Genomic DNA, 19,059 nt, shown 5'->3' with positions numbered 1-19,059 from the left:
TTCTTTTTCGCCGACGGTGGCTTGCCTGAATGGGAAAATCCGTTAATGCATAACAACAGCTGGGAAAATAAGGCCCCTAAGACATTTGGTGCAAAGAGCAACATAGAAGCATAGTTTTAGCAACCATCAACTCCAAAACAGATGAATAAGTTAAATTCTTCGATTCAAATTCCCATTTTCCTCTTTTTCTTCAGCAGAGCAAGCGATCAATGAACCCAGGTAGACAGAGAAACGCTGTGGGCGCGATTAAAGTCACGTGATTGTTGACTCATACACATGATCGCGAGAATATTCAAAGTAAAATGAACCTGCGAATTACACCTTAAATATTCAGATAAAACCGTTCTTTGTGCTTCTTTTCTATTTAATATGTTAATTTTTCTATCTTTTAACGTGAGAAGGCCTCCACAAGCCTATTTTTTGCATACTTATCTGGTAGGGGTGTTGAGAGCAAATTAGATATTTGAATAAGACAAACACGAAAACTTTTGTGGGGGATAGAGGTTCAAATCAGACATGAAATCCCTTTGCGTAATAGCTTATTTCCAAATATCTGAAAAGGTTTCGTAGGTTGTCGATATTAAAGCGTAAGTGGTCGATAATACAGCATAAGTTATCAATTTTATAACGTACCCCGCTGTAGGTGGGAATTATATACGAGTCTAATTTGACTGTCAAAAGAGTTCCACCTTTCATCTTAAAGATGAACACCAAGGGTCGTTATTAAAAAGCTCCATTGTTAATTTAAAAAAAAAGAGCTAATTTATCGTCAGCCAATGAGCTTCAGATCGAACGCGATGGATCAATATTTTTATTCAAGTCTCAAACTCAAACCCTCATAAACAGCAGATGGTTTTTACACAAGCAGTCGGTAATGTAAATGCAAACCACGGCAAGACTACAACTCATATCTTCTGCGCTAAAACAGGCTTCTTTTCAACCGTCCTGAACACCGCACGGTGGTAACACAAATCGTCGTAAGACTACAAACTATTTCTTCAGGACTTGATCAAACTGCAAATCAATCATCATATACTCTCAATGCGGCAATCAAACCACCGCAAGATAAAGAACTAGGCTACAGCAAGCTGCGGGCCATTGGTACTGACACGTTGCGAGGACGAACAAATTGATCGCCATTCGGCAAAGGTTCTTCTCGTAAGTCATACATTAAGCCATGCATAGTACTAAAGCACATAAAAATTGCGCTAGAAAAGGACATACCTTTGAATGGAACGGATTTGTTTAGTAATACTTTTTCAGTTAACCTATTCTTAAAACGAAGATCGGTCTTAACAGATACGTGGTGGTTTAAAATTTTAAGTTGTGGAAAGCGAATCTCGTGAGAAAACCAGTCATTGCTGCTATGATGTCATAAGAGCACGGCATTATTTAACAGTACTATTTAGCATTTGGTGTCCCAGAACACAGAGTGTAGAGTTAGTTGAATTTTATTTGTTTCATCCAATTTTTTCTTGAAAAGTTTATTCTCGATAACGTTGCTGCGGAAAATTTGTAAGTCAGAATTTTTTTACTGAGAGATGGTAGCAGGTAGGTGACTGTTCTTCGATCTGAAAAAAGGAAAGTTTGATGTTCCAAATTATCGAACGAAACTGTCTCTGTATTTAGCGGGGTAGTTTTTGACTGCAAACGCTCTGATAAAATGTTTAAAAAATTGAATCCCTCCGGCGAAATCTAGAGAATTGTTGAAAGTTTTAGAGCAGATTTCACAAAATTTCCGCTCACAGAAAAAGCAGAAGACGAAAAACATTAAGTAAATAAAACAGATGTATAAATCGAAACATCAAAACCACCTATGTGGAAAAGTCAATAATCATAAGGTGAATTACAACGAACCATTTTTCGTCGCAAGACCTTTCGAAAAGTAGGAGCGCGAAAGGAGGCGAAAAGAGCTCCTCCAATTATTTATCTGAAGAATTGTTTGGCTTGGAATCATAGCTTGAATGTTTAGACCCTAAATCGAGCTTAAAGCGACATAGATCGTGGTTCTTCTCTGACGATGACGTAACACTCTTATCACATTACCTTGGAGACACGAAAAACTATTTGCTGTAATAATTACTAAATATCATGATCGTCATTTATGACTAAATTTCGCTGAAAATTTTCCTCCTCCGTGTCGCCCTAAAAAAAACGGTTTCCTCATTAATTGCTGTATTGGCTCTAGATTTCCTTCTCCACTTTACCCCATCGAAGCAGGTGCAAACAATGTTTAGTCTGATACAATGAAATATATGAACCATTTTTCGTTGTTTCATTGTATCTGACTTATCACTTTCACGGGTTTATTACGAATAAACTTAACGGCCTGCTCCCAGTTGGCTTGTTAGCTCAATTGGTAGAGCGCTGCACTAGTATCGCAGAGGTCAGTGGTTCGAATCCCGTACAGGTCTGGCTTTTCTCAGGTCTGATTTTCGCTATTGCTTAAATAGCGTTATCTACTGCGAGGATCATGCATCATATGTAATGTTTAGTCTGAGGAAAAATTTTACGGAATTCATTTTACGCTAAGTACTTTCTCAAAAACCAGAATACTTGGAGTAAAATCTATACACACGAGGAAAAGAAAACATCATTTACATACTTTTATCCAGTGTGTTTATATTGCGAAAAGCTATTTAAGTATCCATCTCTGATCTGGACCTTACCACAAATAACGCCGGTTTAACTGACACATTGGGCTAAAAAAAAAAATGGCGCACAATGGCAAATTTGTATACCCCATTCAACCCCGGTCTTTGGAGCTATTTGATATACAAAGCGAATGTCAACAGGAGCTTAGCTTATATATGGCCAGTCCAGTTGGAGAAGCCGATGAAAAACTATAGCAGAAATTTCAAATCGTCTGAAATTCTCATATGAATTTCACCTGCTTATATCAAGCTCGGTTTTAATCATTAGAACTGAATCAGTTTTGTGACTGACGTGAAAAATATGATCGATAATTCGTAGTGTTTTGCGTTTTGTTAGAATGAAAAAAGACCGCCTCAGCTATTTATGCTTTTTGAAAATTAACTCAGAGGAATTTAAGTAGGTTGTGTTTGCAAGATTACTACACTCTCAGGATTAGTGTTCGTAAATATGCTTCGAATATGCTGCACGGTAAAGCTTGTTTTTTAATCAGAGAGACTGAGACCCCCTTAAAAGAATTATGCTGTTTGAAAATGAAATTTCCTACAAGTGAAAGTTTGTATACATTTACATAATGGCCTCAATATAAACTGAAAGAAAAATATCGGCAACACATTTTGCTTTCGTATTAGAGTGAAAAGTGCCCGCTTCGATTATTAATGCCTTTTGAAAATGGGACTTCCTCTTAATTAGTGGACTTTGCTGAGCTTTGGGCTCGTAAGACGCGAACACAAAGGTTTTTGTACAAGCTGAGCAGATGAAAAGAGATCCGGAAAACTGGCACTTAAGCACTTAACGGCTGACAAATGGAACTGGTTTCGATGGCTTATTTTAGGCTGAAATTAAGTCCTAGCTCGACCTTGACCTCCATAACAAGCAAGCAAACTTTTTAGTCTAGGGAAGCGCCGAGCCTTGGGAGGTATAAAGACTGAATATATCAAAGAATGCATAAGGTCGAAAAGTATAAACTTTTAGCTCTGTCGTACCGTAAAGATGTTGATTATAACGCGTTTCTAGGTGGCACAAAGAGAGGAAGAAGATTTCAAGTCCTTCACTTGTGACAAATCTGTTTGAAAAGGGTCGTTGGTATTTGGCATGAAGCGATACCAAAAGTGTGTTCTATAACGCTGATAAAACAACTTGATTGCTCAGTGACAATCAACAGGAAGCTTTGTGTGAAATATGATATGATGTTGAATAAGGGCCGAGTGCAAAAACAGTGGTTAACAATAAAGTTCTGACGTTTGAAGTGGGAGAGTTGTTTTTATTAATTTCAGTAACTTCTTGGTCGATCTTCGGAAAATTGATTTGTTTACATAAGTAGATGGCTTAAGAAATGTATATTACAGTTAATTCTCTTGCAATTCAATCTCCAAAATCATTCACTCTCTAAGTTATTATCATCAAAATTAGCAACGCTTCGCGTCACAGGAAATGGTGAAGTCATTTTACTAAAGAGGTTTTTCCATTTCACCAAAAAGATCATATTCATCGAGAATATAGCTGCGCATTTAACACATTTTGTCCAGTTTTAGGACCAGATTTGTCAGGGTTTGTAAAAACATTGCTTTCAGGCATCTATCTGCTTGATGATACACCTTTCCGCTTCAAATAGCCATGTACCTCATTTTGCTATCGTATTGTCCAGTTTCGGGACCAAATATGTCAGTGTTTGTCAAAAGATTGCTCTCAGACATCTCCTTATTGATACACCCTTCTGCTTCATATGGCCACATGCCACATTACGCAATCGTCCATTTTGATTACAGATATTTGAGCGGAGAAGAATGGAGTTAGGTGACTTTCTTTTCTGAACTGTGTTTGAATTTAAACAGTTTTATACTGATCAAAGAGAATTTTGTTCGTTCTATGGTTTTATACGCAAATCTGATCGTTTGCCGGCTCCAAGAAACATACTTATCTCTCATGTCTAATTTCAAAAAATTCATTTTGATAATTTGTCCATTTTGATGACTCACTGTTGTTATTATCACCATGGTTACCGGCTGAAAGCAATTTAGAGCAAAGCCCAATCTCGTCTGTGAATATTAAAGGCTGTTTCATATGAATCTATGAAAATCACTTACCGATTTTCCCTTAATACCGAGGTATTATTGGCGATTCATAGGAAAGTCGTCCATCATTCCATAAATATGAAATAGAAATAATAGCTTTCAAAAGAACCTTTTGTTAACTCCAAGTTACCTCCGTAATAGATGAAAACAATGCATGGTGTAGTTAGCTTTTATCCACCGCTCCTAACAAGCGGCCATTACTGAGCCATCTGCCGTGCACTCTAACTGACCAATCAGATGAAAGAATCGAGACGATCCAATTAGACTTGATACTCCGATGTTTTATTACAGAGCATAAACCCATCAAGAATGCCGTATGGGTTACAAAAAGCTATATTCAGTAGGCAACTGGCAATCACAGAGAGTAAAACAGATTGCTTTATCAGTACGTTTGGTAAGTCCTCGACACGTTTGAAAAAATTACTTGGAGTTATTTCTTCTTGTATAATTCAATTAACATGATGTAAAAATTGGAGAAGCAGTTTTCCACCTTTTTTCTTTTGTGCTTTCTTTACCATATCTAAAGCCGATCCAAATCATCCTTTCATCAACTTCAGCCAGATATTGATTCTTACAAGTTCTACTTGAAGGCAGTGAATATTTCCTTCCATACTCAGGTTTGCCATTAAGCACTCGCACAATTTATCGAAAAAGTTTCCGTCACTATTCGTTTTTTATTGTGTCAGATGCTGATTTACTTATATGCTTTCTTCGATGATCAGAAAGCTCCGATTGTTAAAATAATTATTTTGCGATAGACTTCTTTTCTTATTTCACTTTACTCTGCAAGCATAACAGTAAATCTTCCGGTGTTATATGAATGGGAAAGGGAGCTAATCGAGCTTATGGCCAGTAAAATTATAATATCCAGTCTGTATTTAATTTGTGTAGGAGAGAGAAGTTCATTTGAGAGTGATAGATACGGACAAATAACCTCGCGTACAGTGAATTGTGTGAGACAGCGATTCACACATTTAACATCTTAAGGATTTTTCTGAGCGGGCGACAAATGGTCCAAAATTCTGGCAAAACCCATCTGCTTTCGTGGGCTATTGAATCTGATATTCAAGTTTGATTTCGTCGGGTTGGCATTTTAAAGACAGTAAATTGTTCAGCTGTCGCGAAAGAACAAGCTGCTCTGAGAAAACAAACCAAAGGTTTAGTGTATGGCTCGGCAGAATCTTGAAAATAATATAAAGTTTGCTTGATAATTCCAAGCATCGTTTAAAAAATTATTTTTTTGATACCTCTAATTTCCTCTGAAATCACATGGTTCACACTAACACCGAAACATCAATGTTAAATTTTGATGAACGCGTTCACTATTGCCGGATTGTATTTAAGAATAAGACTGATAATTCTGTTGCTGTAATTTTTTCCTTTTGAGTAGTTGAAAATTGGTGCCAACTTCCACAAATCGCTGTTTTTCCTTTTTTTATTTTGCTTTCATCCTAACTAAATGTAAATTACTTCCTTAAACTTCACCCTATGTTGCATTGCGCCATAATCTGGACGGCGATAAGCACCTAAACGCCAAAAGGAAGTATGGAAACAATCATTTTTACTTCGGTCCGGTTACCGCAACATTATGAAAATATATTGCTCTTTCACCTTGGCTCTGAGTAACTTAACAGTTTTTCTACATTTGTCCGCTTTGCCGTTTTCTCATCTTACTTTCCAAGTGTTAACATGATAAGCCTAAAAAAAACTTGAAACTTAACAATATTTGTGGCAACTGCCTCCTATGGGGGGTGAAGCCACATATGTCTTAGAGATGAGTGGGTAAGTGTAACAATAGAATTCCGATCAAGAGCCAGTTTTGACCCGGTGTTTCCCGATGCTACCCATTGTTTGTTTGGGAGTATCCTAGTAGTTCGACATTCGCACTCGATACGCATTTGAATTCTCTCCTTATGTGATTTCTGGCTTATAGCCCCAGCAAATTATGCACGTTTTCATTTGTTGCCGTGACACTACAGAAGATAGCAGAAGATGATTAAAATCTCACAATCATTCGGAAATAGCGCGCGATTTGAAAAAAATTTTTCCTGTGATCAGCGCAACGTTAATTTTTTTTTCCTTTGAAGAGAGAGTATTTACCGTTTAAATCGGCGAATTATGTAGATCCGAAGATATATTTTTAGTCTCTGCCGTGACACTACAAAAGACCATAAACATCTCAAAATAAAGTTTAACAATGACATCCACCGACGCATAATTGAAATCAAAATTTTGCTTGCAGAAGTATCTCAATAGATAAGATCTGCTCTCCATAGAAGCTTTAAGGATTTTTTTTCCTTTTGAAAAGAGGGCATTTTACTGTTTTAATCTGACTCATGCCCAAAATAGGCGCTAAATTTGCGAAGCGAGCAAGGTGCAAAATACGATACCTGGAGTTACTCAACATAATGATGGAATGGACAACGATGGATCGGTAGAATTGCGGAATATTTTAAGTGGAACAAAAGAATATCCTGAAACGCGGATGCCTTTTTGTATTAAAAAAAAAAAAGTCTCATAAAAAAGGAACTGCAATAAAATAGGAAAATCATTTATAATTAACAGGCGAAATTATAAAAGCATAGGTAATCATTGTTGGAGCCCTGATGAGAGGGGAACCATGAGGCTTTCGAGCTAGCCCTTTAAATTATTTTTATATTACCATCGTTATTATTATCATTATTATCATTATCATTAATATTATTTATTACTTGTTACCGTTTAGTTATTGGTTGAATGTTGATTAGACAATATATTCATGAATCATATTCTCCTGTGGAGCAGGGCACTCAGTGGCAGGTTTTTTGGTTTGCAGGTGAGACAAATATTCCGCAACACTACCTTCTAACGTCATTCTACAAATTCTAGTTCTTTTCAATACAAAATAAATTGTGCTTTATCAGTAACTACATGCAGTCTTTGACTGTCTATTTTTTTGCTCGTTTATGACAGATGTCTCGTATCGGCGCCCATTCTTAGTACATGAGAGCGGCTGCAAATATTGACGAACCTAATCCCGAAATAAGTTTTATAGAAATTGGTTGCCTCCGACTGTTGTTATTTTTGAAGCAGACGTTTCGGCTAATGCTTAAGCCTTCATCAGTGATATGAAAAACAAAGATTGTTATCATACGCTATTTAAAGACAAAAACGTGACGCGAAGCTTGCGCGTTTAACTATGTATTTGATGTTCGCACGAGGTCTTTATAGGCTTCTGGAAGTACGATATGATCGTTCCCCGCATTCGGATCCAAAGTAGAGTGCCAGGCTTCAAGGAAAAGTCTCTCGTGGTAATTAGTTTCGAAACCAACGACCCTGACGTTTGTGAAATCCCTGTTATGGTCGAAAAGGTGGACATGGCTTGTGACTTTGGAGTTTAAGTCAAAACCTGCAACCGCCTTTTTGTGCTCCGCAATTCTGGTCATTAATGATCTTTCTGTTTGGCCATAATACTTAAAATTACACTGTGTGCAATTGATTTTGTACACCATGCCTGACTTCTGGCGGTCAGGTTCGTCTAGCTCCTTGGGGCGCAGAAAAAGTCTGTTGATTGTTTGTTGTAGTTTGTAGGCTACTTTGACCTTTTGATGTTTCAAAATGCGACTTATTTTCTCGGAAACACCCTGTACATACGGCAGCATTACAAAGCCATTGAAGTTGGTCTGGGCGGGTTGTTTAAATAACACTCTCTCACAATTCCGTTTAAAAGGCATTGGATAATTGTTATCTCGCAGAACGGCCTTTACTCGTTCTATTTCTTCCCGTCTGCCTTTGTTGGTAGATGGAATGATGTTTGCTCTTTTCAGTAAGGTGTTGACAACAGATCTTTTATGGCACATAGGATGACAGGAAAAGAAATCGAAATAACGGTCGGTATGTGTCGGTTTTCTGTTAACATCCACCTGAATTTTTGTGCCGAGTCTACTTGTTATGGTGTCTAAAAAAGGCAAGCCTTGTCCGTTGGTGTTTTTTAAATCTAAAGTAGAATGTATGTTCGGGTTAATTGAGTTCAAATGTTTGTGGAAATTGTCGACTTTATCCTTTTTGATGCAAGAATGACTATCGTGAACATACCTAAACCACCATTTTGGAGGGTAAGGGAACGTGGAGATCGCCGTTTCCTCAATTTCTTCCATAACCAGGTCGGCTAAAACAGGACTAATGGGAGAACCCATAGCGCATCCAAAAATCTGTTTGTAGTGGTCGCCATCATATTTAAAATAATTGTGGTTGAGGACAAATTCCATTTTTAAATACATTCAAACAACGAATGGCGCCGACGCTTTGACACTGGCCAGAGATTTTGAACGGAAGTCCATCGCACTCGCAAAGAACAAGGGGCATTTGACTTTCATCTGCTTAAAAGCAATGGTCTCCTGCCTCCAAGTCTGACTTTTACTCCACCCATTAGAACAAAGGCGGGCTACAAGTTGGCTAAAAACACAGGTTTGAAGTATTTGAGACTGCGTATCACGCATTGCCATAATAACATCAAGTTTTTGACTACAACACTTCAAAAATTGACAGATAAACTTGAATCCAAACTGTCGCGCGAGGATCTGAGTGCTCTTCAAGAAACCGTCAAAAAATCAACGACAGATGTATCTTAGAGGGTTTCATAAATACATGCAAAAAAGTTCCGTCAACTGACTTAAAACAATAAACCTAGCCCACCCGTTTTAGATAAAGAAAAATGGGTTGTAAATGTATCACAACGTGCATTGGGCCGGTTGAAATAAGCGCACTCGAGAAAGTTCTCAACTTCTCCATCACTCCAAAGAAAATTCCCATCGCAAAGATCTTATCTTCAGTTGAAAATGGCATTTTCGGTCTCAACCAGTCGGCTAAAGACACAAAACGCGTTTCTGTTACAAATATTCTTAAGAACTGCAAAGTACCCACGACAGCCAATATAACGAAGGAGCAGGAGAAAGCGCTACAAAACCTGAGAAAGGATGAGGCTGTGAAGATCCTTCCAGCCGATAAAGGAAGATCCATAGTTGTGATGGATAGTGATGAGTACAAAGAGAAAGTCGCCGTTTTATTAAACGATACAAAAACGTACGTGAAATTAACGGATAAGAGACTAAACACCACAACAACTGTTGAAAAAGATCTTAGCAAAATCCTCCTTACTATCAAAACCGAGAAAAGCAGCACAGCACCACGAGTTGGCCCAAGTTTATACAGAAAACTACACTGCCGTAATTCAACGCCAGCATCTTTTTACGGTCCTCCGAAAATTCATAAACCTGGAAGGCCATGGCGACCCATCACTAGCAGTATCGGTAGCCCGACTTATGCGGTCTCCAAATATCTAGTTTCAGTCCTGTCACCTCAAAGAAAGAATAACTACACAGTCTAAAACAGTTCCGTTTTCACGCAACAAATAAAACAGCTTTCCATCTCCAGCGATGAAATCATGGTCTCCTTCGACGTGAAGTCCCTGTTCACCTCCATACCTGTGGACTTAGCCCTCACGATAACCAAGGAGAGACTACAACGAGACCAGAATCTAGCAGAACGTACCAATCTTTCTGTTGACAACATTTTGAGACTTTCAGAATTTTTCCTCAACCACAATTATTTTAAATATGATGGCGACCACCACAAACAGATTTTTGGATGTGCTATGGGTTCTCCAATTAGTCCTGTTTTAGCCGACCTGGTTATGGAAGAAATTGAGGAAACGGCGATCTCCACGTTCCCTTACCCTCCCAAATGGTGGTTTAGGTATGTTCACGATAGTCATTCTTGCATCAAAAAGGATTAAGTCGACAATTTCCACAAACATTTGAACTCAATTAACCCGAACATACATTTTACTTTGGAATTAGAAAACACCAACGGACAAGGCTTGCCTTTTTTAGACACCATAACAAGTAGACTCGGCACAAAAATTTAGGTGGATGTTAACAGAAAACCGACACATACCGACCGTTATTTCGATTTCTTTTCCTGTCATCCTATGTGCCATAAAAGATTTGTTCTCAACACCTTTCTGAAAAGAGCAAACAACATCCCATCTACCAATAAAGGCAGACGGGAAGAAATAGAACGAGTAAAGGCCGTTCTGCGAGATAACAATTATCCAATGCCTTTTATACGGAACTGTGAGAGAGTGTTATTTTAACAACCCGTCCAGACCAACTTCAATGGCTTTGTAGTGCTGCCGTATTACAGAGTGTTTCCGAGAAAATAAGTCGCATTTTGAAACATCAAAAGGTCAAAGTAGCCTACAAACTACAACAAACAATCAACAGACTTTTTCCACGCCCCAAGGAGCTAGACGAACCTGACCGCCAGAAGTCAGGCATGGTGTACAAAATCAATTGCACACAGTGTAATTTTAAGTACTATGGCCAAACAGAAAGATCATTAATGACCAGAATTGCGGGGCACAAAAAGGCAGTTGCAGGTTTTGACTTAAACTCCAAAGTCGCAAGCCATGTCCACCTTTTCGACCATAACAGGGATTTCACAAACGTCAGGGTCGTTGGTTTCGAAACTAATTACCACGAGAGACTTTTCCTTGAAGCCTGGCACTCTACTTTGGATCCGAATGCGGGGAACGATCATATCGTATTTCCAGAAGCCTAAAAAGACCTCGTGCGAACATCAAATACATAGTTACGCGCGCAAGCTTCGCGTCACGTTTTTAACTTTAAATGGCGTATGATAACGATCTTTGTTTTTCATATCACTGGTGAAGGCTTAAGCATTAGCCGAAACGTCTGTTCAAAAAATAACAACAGTCAGAGGCAACCAATTTCAATAAGACTCATGACATCTCCTGACTACACTTTTCCATTTTTTAATCCCGGTATAATTAAAAAGTAATTTTGATTTCGATTGATCGAGAAACCCTAAATGAGCTACAATCTTTTTCTAAATTATTTCGTTGAAATTATTTTTTATGCTTATGCTCCCACTCGTTAATAATATACCCGATGTTTATTTGATAATATGACTAAAAAAATTTCGATAATATTACGACTAAGTTGAAAATATTCCAGACTGACTTGATCAAACTTTGGGAAATCAACAGATGATCGCAAAAGAGTATTATTCATTTTTCAATTCTAGGATAATATTTGTTCCCCGAACAAACATAGCATTTCCCTTTGTCCATTTGTGGCAAAAATTTAAACACTTCGCGTTTCAGTGTGTAAATACATGACTCTCTACAAAAGACACGTGTGTTTACGTACAACGTCTGAAGAAACTATTTTTGCGATAAACGTATCGGAAGGTTGAACACGATGACGCAGAACTGATAAAGCGAATTTTATCAAGAGGGTAAGTTTCTAAAGAAAATGTAGTACTGCGTCAGCTGGGTATATTACAAGATAATTTGGTTTTATCAGCGGAGTTGATAATGTGGATTGACCTCCGTAAAGAGATTCTAAGGCTGAGATTTTGAGCGTTAGCCTTCGTCGAAGGGCTAACGCTCGAAGCGTCAGCTTCAACATTTTGTCTCAGCGTCTTTTCAATTTGGAGTCACTGATGGTTAAAATCGGCAAAAATTTAAAGAAAAACAAGATTAACATGCATGAAGAACAAAATTAAAAAACATGCTTTGGTAGATGCTTCAGCTATCGTCCCACTGAGATGAACATAAAGAACAATAGAATGTTGAGAGCGAGAAAATATTGATAAAGGTGGAGGAAACACTGATCATATTTATGTTCTTAAAATGTCTGATTTTGAAATAATTGAAGATGCGCGCACATTGACGTCCATCTCTCGTTTGCAGTTTCCTTGCGCGGGTTAGGAGATTTTTATTTGTGCAATCTGCTCTGAAGAATGCAAAACAAAAATAAAGCTGTCGGTATTCATGATGATCAGGAGAAAAATGGTTGCTCCACGTTTTCCGTTTGGTTTCCTAATTACAGAGAGGGCACAAAAAATATATCCGTGTTCGATTCAGTTATAAATTTGATCCTCAATCTGTTTCTGAGAGCGAACGTTTAATTTCCACGCAAAAACCCGAAAATCTATTCTCAGCAACTCAGTGAGAATAGATTTTCTCGAACCCAGTTTCTCTCATCTCAAAATCTACTGGCTCCCTCTGGCTCCCTCTGGCTCCCTCTGGCTCCCTCCGGCTCCCAGCTCTTCTCGCCTTGAGCTCTTGTCGCCCCAAGCTCCCCTCACCTGCATGTCCAACAAAATAGGCTATCAAGAAAGAGGCTAAATGTGAAAGTACAAGTAAATTATTGTTAAAAAAATTAACCTAATTTCCATGAAACTTTTTGAATTTTGAATTTTTTAATTTCAGATACACACACTTCAAGTAACTTTTTTCTCTTCAAAACAGACTCAATTCAAGACACCTTGATTAATTTGAAACTTTTTCACGCGGATTATCAGCTGCCATGAAGAAAACGAGTCAAGTAAAACCGATCTTCGACTTGAGAATGGAAGAGAAAATAACAACACCGAAAAGTATCACTAGAACTACAAGAAGAGTACGCATGGCGATTATGGTTGTAATGTGCTTGATCGGTATGACTGGTTTGACAGTTCTTACGATACTAGACGCTTTGAAAGCCAATCAGGTGACCGCTCAAACCAAGGCACTGCAAGCTAGCGTAACCCTGAGCATCGAAGTCGCGGAGCTCATTCACAAACTGCAAATTGAACGAGGAACACGAGTCTTGCACTTCAGTTCAGATGCAGATAAAGGACTATGGCCAGATGTGTTACAAGTAGCAAATAAGACTGATGAGGTGGCGGAAAATCTCGCCAGCTGGCCACAAGATCATCTTGAAACGTATCATTTTAACAGCCTGGAGACATTTATGGCGCTGATAAATAACCATCGCAGGTCTCACCCTCCCGGCAATAGTTCAATCGTAGAGGAAATCTCGTTTTATACGCAGACAATTTCGAACTTGTTTGATTGGTCTTTCCGCAACGTCCAGCAATCAGACCAAGACATCCTGTCAGACTACATCGGTTATCAAATGCTCCTAATTGGCAAAGAGAAAACTGGCATTGAGCGCGCTCTTGGAGGTTCATATTTCAGTCGAGGATTTTTTCGGAATACAAGTGATTTACTTTGGTATGCAGAGCAAAATCATGTGGGACGAGAGAAGTTACACACGAGTATGCAACTCATGCCGGAGATTGAAGCTATTTACAATAAAACCGTTGAAGCTTCTAACAAGACGGTTTTGGTTACCGTGGAGAAAAAAAGAAAAGTTATCTTGGGCAATAAAAAGCAAAACGCGTCAGTCGAGTTGGGAGTGGAGTGGTTTCATCTCATGACTGTTTACATAAATGCATTACTTCAAGTTCAAAAGGAGGTCGGGAAATTGATCCTTGACAAACTTGCGGAGGATGTAAGCTTGGCAGAGACGGACTCGATTCTAAAGTTTTCCGTGTTTGGCTTTGTTCTGTTGCTTATGCCCTGCTTTGTGTTCATTGTTTACACGATCCAGAGATACGCAAGCAAACTTCATCAAACAACGAAACAGCTGAAGGAAGAAAAACATAGGGCGGATTGTCTTCTTTACCAAATGCTGCCGTATCCTGTCGCCGAACAGCTCAAGGGCGGGCAGACTGTCACAGCAGAGCAGTTTGAAAGCGTCACTGTCTTTTTTAGTGATATCGTGGACTTTACGCAAATCTGCGCCACTATTTCACCAATGGAGGTCACACAGATGTTGAATCAACTTTATGGAATCTTTGACAACCACATCGACAAATACGACGTCTATAAAGTGGAGACCATCGGTGACGCTTATATGGTCGTATCAGGCTTACCAGAGAAAAATGGCCACAATCACGTCACTGAGGTAGCCCTGATGGCGCTTCATCTGGTGGAGCTCATGAAAAGTGTTCATTTTGGCTCCGATGACGGAAGAGATCTCAGCGTAAGAATCGGAATACACACGGGTAAGTTTTTTTAGGTGCTTTCTTGGATTTCTGGAGATCATTTTGTAAGCATCACAGTTCCTTCGACCTTATTCTTGATTTTTTTTCTTTTTTTCTTTTCTTTTTTTTTTTTTTTTCACGTTTTCCCACAATTCGTAAATAATTCTAACCACCAAAATTTAATAATGAGTGGCGTTTCAATTTGACTTAAATTTTACTAGCTTTAATTTTTATTGGATGGTTTGCTTTCATTCGTTTGTTCGTTCTTCTATTCTTTCATGGGTCTGTACTAAATTGAAAAGGGAGACAAAATAACTATTCTTTGCGATTGTTTATTTTTTATCTCTGTTTACTTCTTTACTCATTTCCAGGCCCTTGCGCGGCAGGAGTTGTAGGGAACAAAATGCCGCGCTATTGTTTGTTTGGCGACACTGTAAACACCGCCTCCAGAATGCAGACAACTGGATTGCGTAAGTTTTGTTCCATCAATTTTATTAATATGAAAAAATGGACAATTACCATTTTGAAAAAAGGAAGTGCCCCGGGTTCAGTTCAATTCAGTTCGGCCTGATTTGGTGATAGGTCCATGTGAAAACCAAATGAACTCTTGGAAATGAAGCTTGACGAACATGCTAGTTAGAGTCGTTTATTTTGAGTAAGGTGTTGGTATATGTCCTTGCTTTGAGGGATTTTCGTTAAGTTCTCCTAATTGTGTCTCTCCACAAGAACACAGTAAACGAAAGGATTCTCCGTTGAAGAATTTCTAAGATATCAAACTTCTTTGTTCATTTGTTTGTTTGCTTGTTGTGTATCTATTTATTGTTATAAAAAAATTTTTCAGAGATTATCAATTATTTCAACCAAAATACTTCGCATTTCAGCTCAGAAAATCCATGTGAGTAAAGATACAAAGGATATGCTGGAATCTACCGATGGTTATCATCTGGAATTCAGAGGATTAGTTGACGTCAAAGTATGACATTTTTGTCATTTCTGACGTCATTTTTGTCATTTCTGTATAAGGTCAAGAGAAGAGTAAGACCTGAGACTGAGTACCCTATGATAGAGTACAATCAATTTAGTTAACTTTGTTGAGAGGAAAAAAACTTTAAGATAACAAGTAACGAAATATATAGTACTTTGTTTGCTTATTTTCACAAAATTACGTAATTAAATTACTGGTGCGTCTCTAACCAGTCTTTCCGGTTCGCATGTCTGACGCATGAGCGACCTTCCCAATGGATAGGATGCTAGTCTATCGCAGCATTTCATTGCACTTCCCTGACAATTCACGGGTACCCCACCGGTACTCCATCGGTACCCCATCGTTACCCCACCGGTACCCCTTTATTCTTCAGGGTGAAGAGAGGCTCTGTGAAGAGAGGCTCTGTGAAGAGAGGCTCACCTGAAGTATAAAGGCTGATAGTTTCTAAAGAAACTGTTTGGGGCTGCGTCGGTAGGGGTAACGAAATAATTGGATATATCAAAAAAGTTGAAATGGTAAATTGGCCACCGTAACGATTACAAAAGCTGACGTTTCGAACGTTAGCCCTTCGTCGGAGCGAATAGAGGAAGATGAAGGCTGGTTTGGCCAGCCGAAATATAGTGCTCCGTTTTAAAATTTATCTACGTTGTATCGGTCTTGCCTCTATATTTATATTCATTATTTTAGGCCGATTAGATCACTGCTGATCCAACGTACAAGAGTAGGATTATCGTCCACGGTTGCTTGCTGAACATTTCTCTGTGAGTGTAAATTATTTTTTCCGAGAACACAGCAGATTGAGCCAACCAGGTCTCAAACCCAGACCGCTCTACCCGGCCAGGTCTCGAACCCAGACCACTCGACCCGGCGTCCAGCGCACCTATCACTATTATTCTAGTTAAGAAAAAATCTCTCTACAGAAGACAGATATTTACCCTACTAGTTTTGTGTAAAAAGCTATTGTAATACCCAGAGTAAAATGTTTTTTTTATCCCCCTTTCAGGGCAAGGGTGCAATGGAAACCTACTGGCTTTTAGATAATACGCCTCCATGTGTTTCGCAAACGTATGAGAGACCAGATATGGCAAGTATTAGTAGGTATCAAGTTGAAATCTGAGCTTGGCTTTACGCTTGCACAAGGCCCCTCTCCGATATACAGGCTGGAAGTCAAGTAGACAGCGTTTACACTCACTCACGTGACAGGCAATCAAGAGTAGTAATCAAAGGGGTTACTTTCACAAGGGGTTCCCTTAACTTTAAAGTTGTCTTTGTTTGATTTGTTTTTATACTTTATTTACCAGATTCGAAATAACGTTACAGAATAGAAATGAAGAAGTTATTTACTGATTAAAAAAAAAAAATAAGGAAATAGATTGTAAACTGATCGCAGATACTGCTGGTCAGTTACGAATTCTGAGCCTCTCAGGAAGAAATACCGGGCCGAGTTGTTTAAACTACACTCTACTTGAGCTAGGGTTTAGTGTAAAATATTTAAATGAGTTTTATAGCTATACCGTGAAACAGATCAACTGTTAATATTTTGTATCATCTTTGTTTAATTTATTCAGTAATAAAACCAGAGATAGTTTTTTAAACAAAAGGAACCGGATTATGTTCTTACTTCTTAAAATCTTGAAGTAGTCCTCACCGGCTTTAAAGCGACTAGAACCTCTAAACAAAAACCTTTTAGCCACATATGAGTAGTTGCACCAAGTGATTGTTTCAAAGTTTCACAGGCTTAACCAACTCTCTTAAATGACCTTCACTCCCAGATTGATCGATTGATGATTTCACTCCATAATATTAAACTATCAGACCTTAAATTATATGAAATGTAAGGCGAGCCATAACGAGAAAATTCATACTGAAAAATTGGGAGTGAGGGGGAAATAATGATAATCATTCGAAGTCGTCAGTGACATTAGTGACTTAAAAACTGTTCGTGCCATTTTACTCACAAGTTATTAAATCTTCTAGATTTCTTTAAATTTACTGAGAATTAAAAGCTTAGCTTCAATTTGTAACAATAAAAATTTTATGTTATACACAGTGTGGCTATTGTTCAGTTTAGTTCTACATATTAACTGTTACCCTCACGATACAGAACCAGAATCTTTCCAAAAATATTCTCTTAGTGAAAAGATTCAACGCTATCTCTCAAACATTGACTAAAAGTCAAATTAGCGACTGTGAAAACCTAACTTTTAGAGACCGTTCAGTGCTAAACTGCTTGTCCTACATCAGTAAGAAAAACTGAAACCTTACGGAAATTCTCAACGAAGGTCACCGAAATGTGAATGTTATCAAACGTATGAAACTTCCTTCCAATCAAAATCACTTTTAAACTCGATAAAACCAAGACACAAAAATTAACTGCGATTTGAGGGAAATAAATTTTTATTGAACGGAGTTAAGTCTCGTATATGTGCACGATCCTTCGCAGTAAAGCACTATTTGAGCAATAGTGAAAATCAGACCTGAAAAAAAAAAAATTTCAGGCCTGTACGGGATTCGAACCACTGACCTCTGCGATACTAGTGCAGCGCTCTACCAATTGAGCTAACAAGCCAACTGTGAACAGGCCATCAAATTAATTCGACCTAAACCCGTAGATGATAAATCAAACAACAACAAACATATGAAACATATGTATGAACTGCGGTTATGAAAGGTATATGTGCACGATCCTTCGCAGTAAAGCACTATTTGAGCAATAGTGAAAATCAGACCTGAAAAAAAAATTTCAGGCCTGTACGGGATTCGAACCACTGACCTCATTAATTTATGTGAATTAATTTGATGGCCTGCTCCCAGTTGGCTTGTTAGCTCAATTGGTAGAGCGCTGCACTAGTATCACAGAGGTCAGTGGTTCGAATCCCGTACAGGCCTGAAATTTTTTTCAGGTCTGATTTTCACTATTGCTCAAATAGTGCTTTACTGCGAAGGATCGTGCACATATACGTTTCATAACCGCAGTTCATACATATGTTTCATATGTTTGTTGTTGTTTGATTTATCATCTACGGGTTTATGTCGAATTAATTTGATGGCCTGCTCCCAGTTGGCTTGTTAGCTCAATTGGTAGAGCGCTGCACTAGTATCGCAGAGGTCAGTGGTTCGAATCCCGTACAGGCCTGAAATTTTTTTCAGGTCTGATTTTCACTATTGCTCAAATAGTGCTTTACTGCGAAGGATCGTGCACATATACGTTTCATAACCGCAGTTCATACATATGTTTCATATGTTTGTTGTTGTTTGGAGTTAAGTCTGTTCATGTAAATAACGACGTCAACTGTGCTCTTCTTCGCGAAATACAACGTTTTATGATTAATACTGACGATTATGTTAAGACAAAAAAATTTAAAATAATAGCGCTTTTTGAGTGAGTCCCGTAGATTCAAAACTAAAGAAATAACGACGAATATTCAGAGGAAAGGAAAAACACCCTGAAGAGCCAATAGAACTCAA

At 38.3% G+C, this 19,059-nt stretch overlaps 1 protein-coding gene and 2 pseudogenes across 4 annotated transcripts; 2 read left to right on the top strand and 1 right to left on the bottom strand.

Annotated features, from left to right (window-relative positions):
* Nucleotides 1–834: 834 nt before the first annotated feature.
* On the top strand, nucleotides 835–17,640 carry LOC111345393 (uncharacterized). Of its 4 annotated transcripts, none has more exons than XM_022952668.2 (5): nucleotides 835–1,158; nucleotides 13,045–14,627; nucleotides 14,978–15,076; nucleotides 15,488–15,579; nucleotides 16,595–17,640. In XM_022952668.2, the coding sequence occupies exons 2-5, from the start codon at nucleotides 13,103–13,105 to the stop codon at nucleotides 16,706–16,708; spliced, it is 1,830 nt and encodes a 609-aa protein (XP_022808403.1). In that variant the 5' UTR covers nucleotides 835–1,158; nucleotides 13,045–13,102; the 3' UTR covers nucleotides 16,709–17,640. The 4 variants fall into 4 exon arrangements, with proteins under 4 accessions (XP_022808403.1, XP_022808402.1, XP_088597337.1 ...); XM_022952667.2 differs by having other exon boundaries at nucleotides 13,006–14,627; XM_088741211.1 differs by lacking the exon at nucleotides 835–1,158 and adding an exon at nucleotides 4,965–5,121 and having other exon boundaries at nucleotides 13,006–14,627.
* Nucleotides 7,571–8,986, bottom strand: LOC148719459 (uncharacterized; annotated as a pseudogene).
* LOC148719458 (uncharacterized) lies at nucleotides 10,150–11,177 on the top strand (annotated as a pseudogene).
* Nucleotides 17,641–19,059: the final 1,419 nt, after the last annotated feature.

This window comes from Stylophora pistillata, chromosome 12 (assembly GCF_964205215.1).
Source record: "Stylophora pistillata chromosome 12, jaStyPist1.2, whole genome shotgun sequence".
NCBI classification, from domain to species: domain Eukaryota; kingdom Metazoa; phylum Cnidaria; class Anthozoa; order Scleractinia; family Pocilloporidae; genus Stylophora; species Stylophora pistillata.
Note: the sequence above shows the minus strand (reverse complement) of the source record. Positions and strands in the feature narration are given on the sequence as shown.

Excerpts from the sequence above, each read along its gene's own strand:
- LOC111345393 (XM_022952668.2), top strand. The coding sequence starts at position 13,103 with ATGAAGAAAACGAGTCAAGTAAAACCGATCTTCGACTTGAGAATGGAA. Across the intron at positions 14,628-14,977 it reads AAGAATCGGAATACACACGG|GCCCTTGCGCGGCAGGAGTT; the intron begins GTAAGTTTTTTT and ends ACTCATTTCCAG. Across the intron at positions 15,077-15,487 it reads AATGCAGACAACTGGATTGC|CTCAGAAAATCCATGTGAGT; the intron begins GTAAGTTTTGTT and ends TTCGCATTTCAG.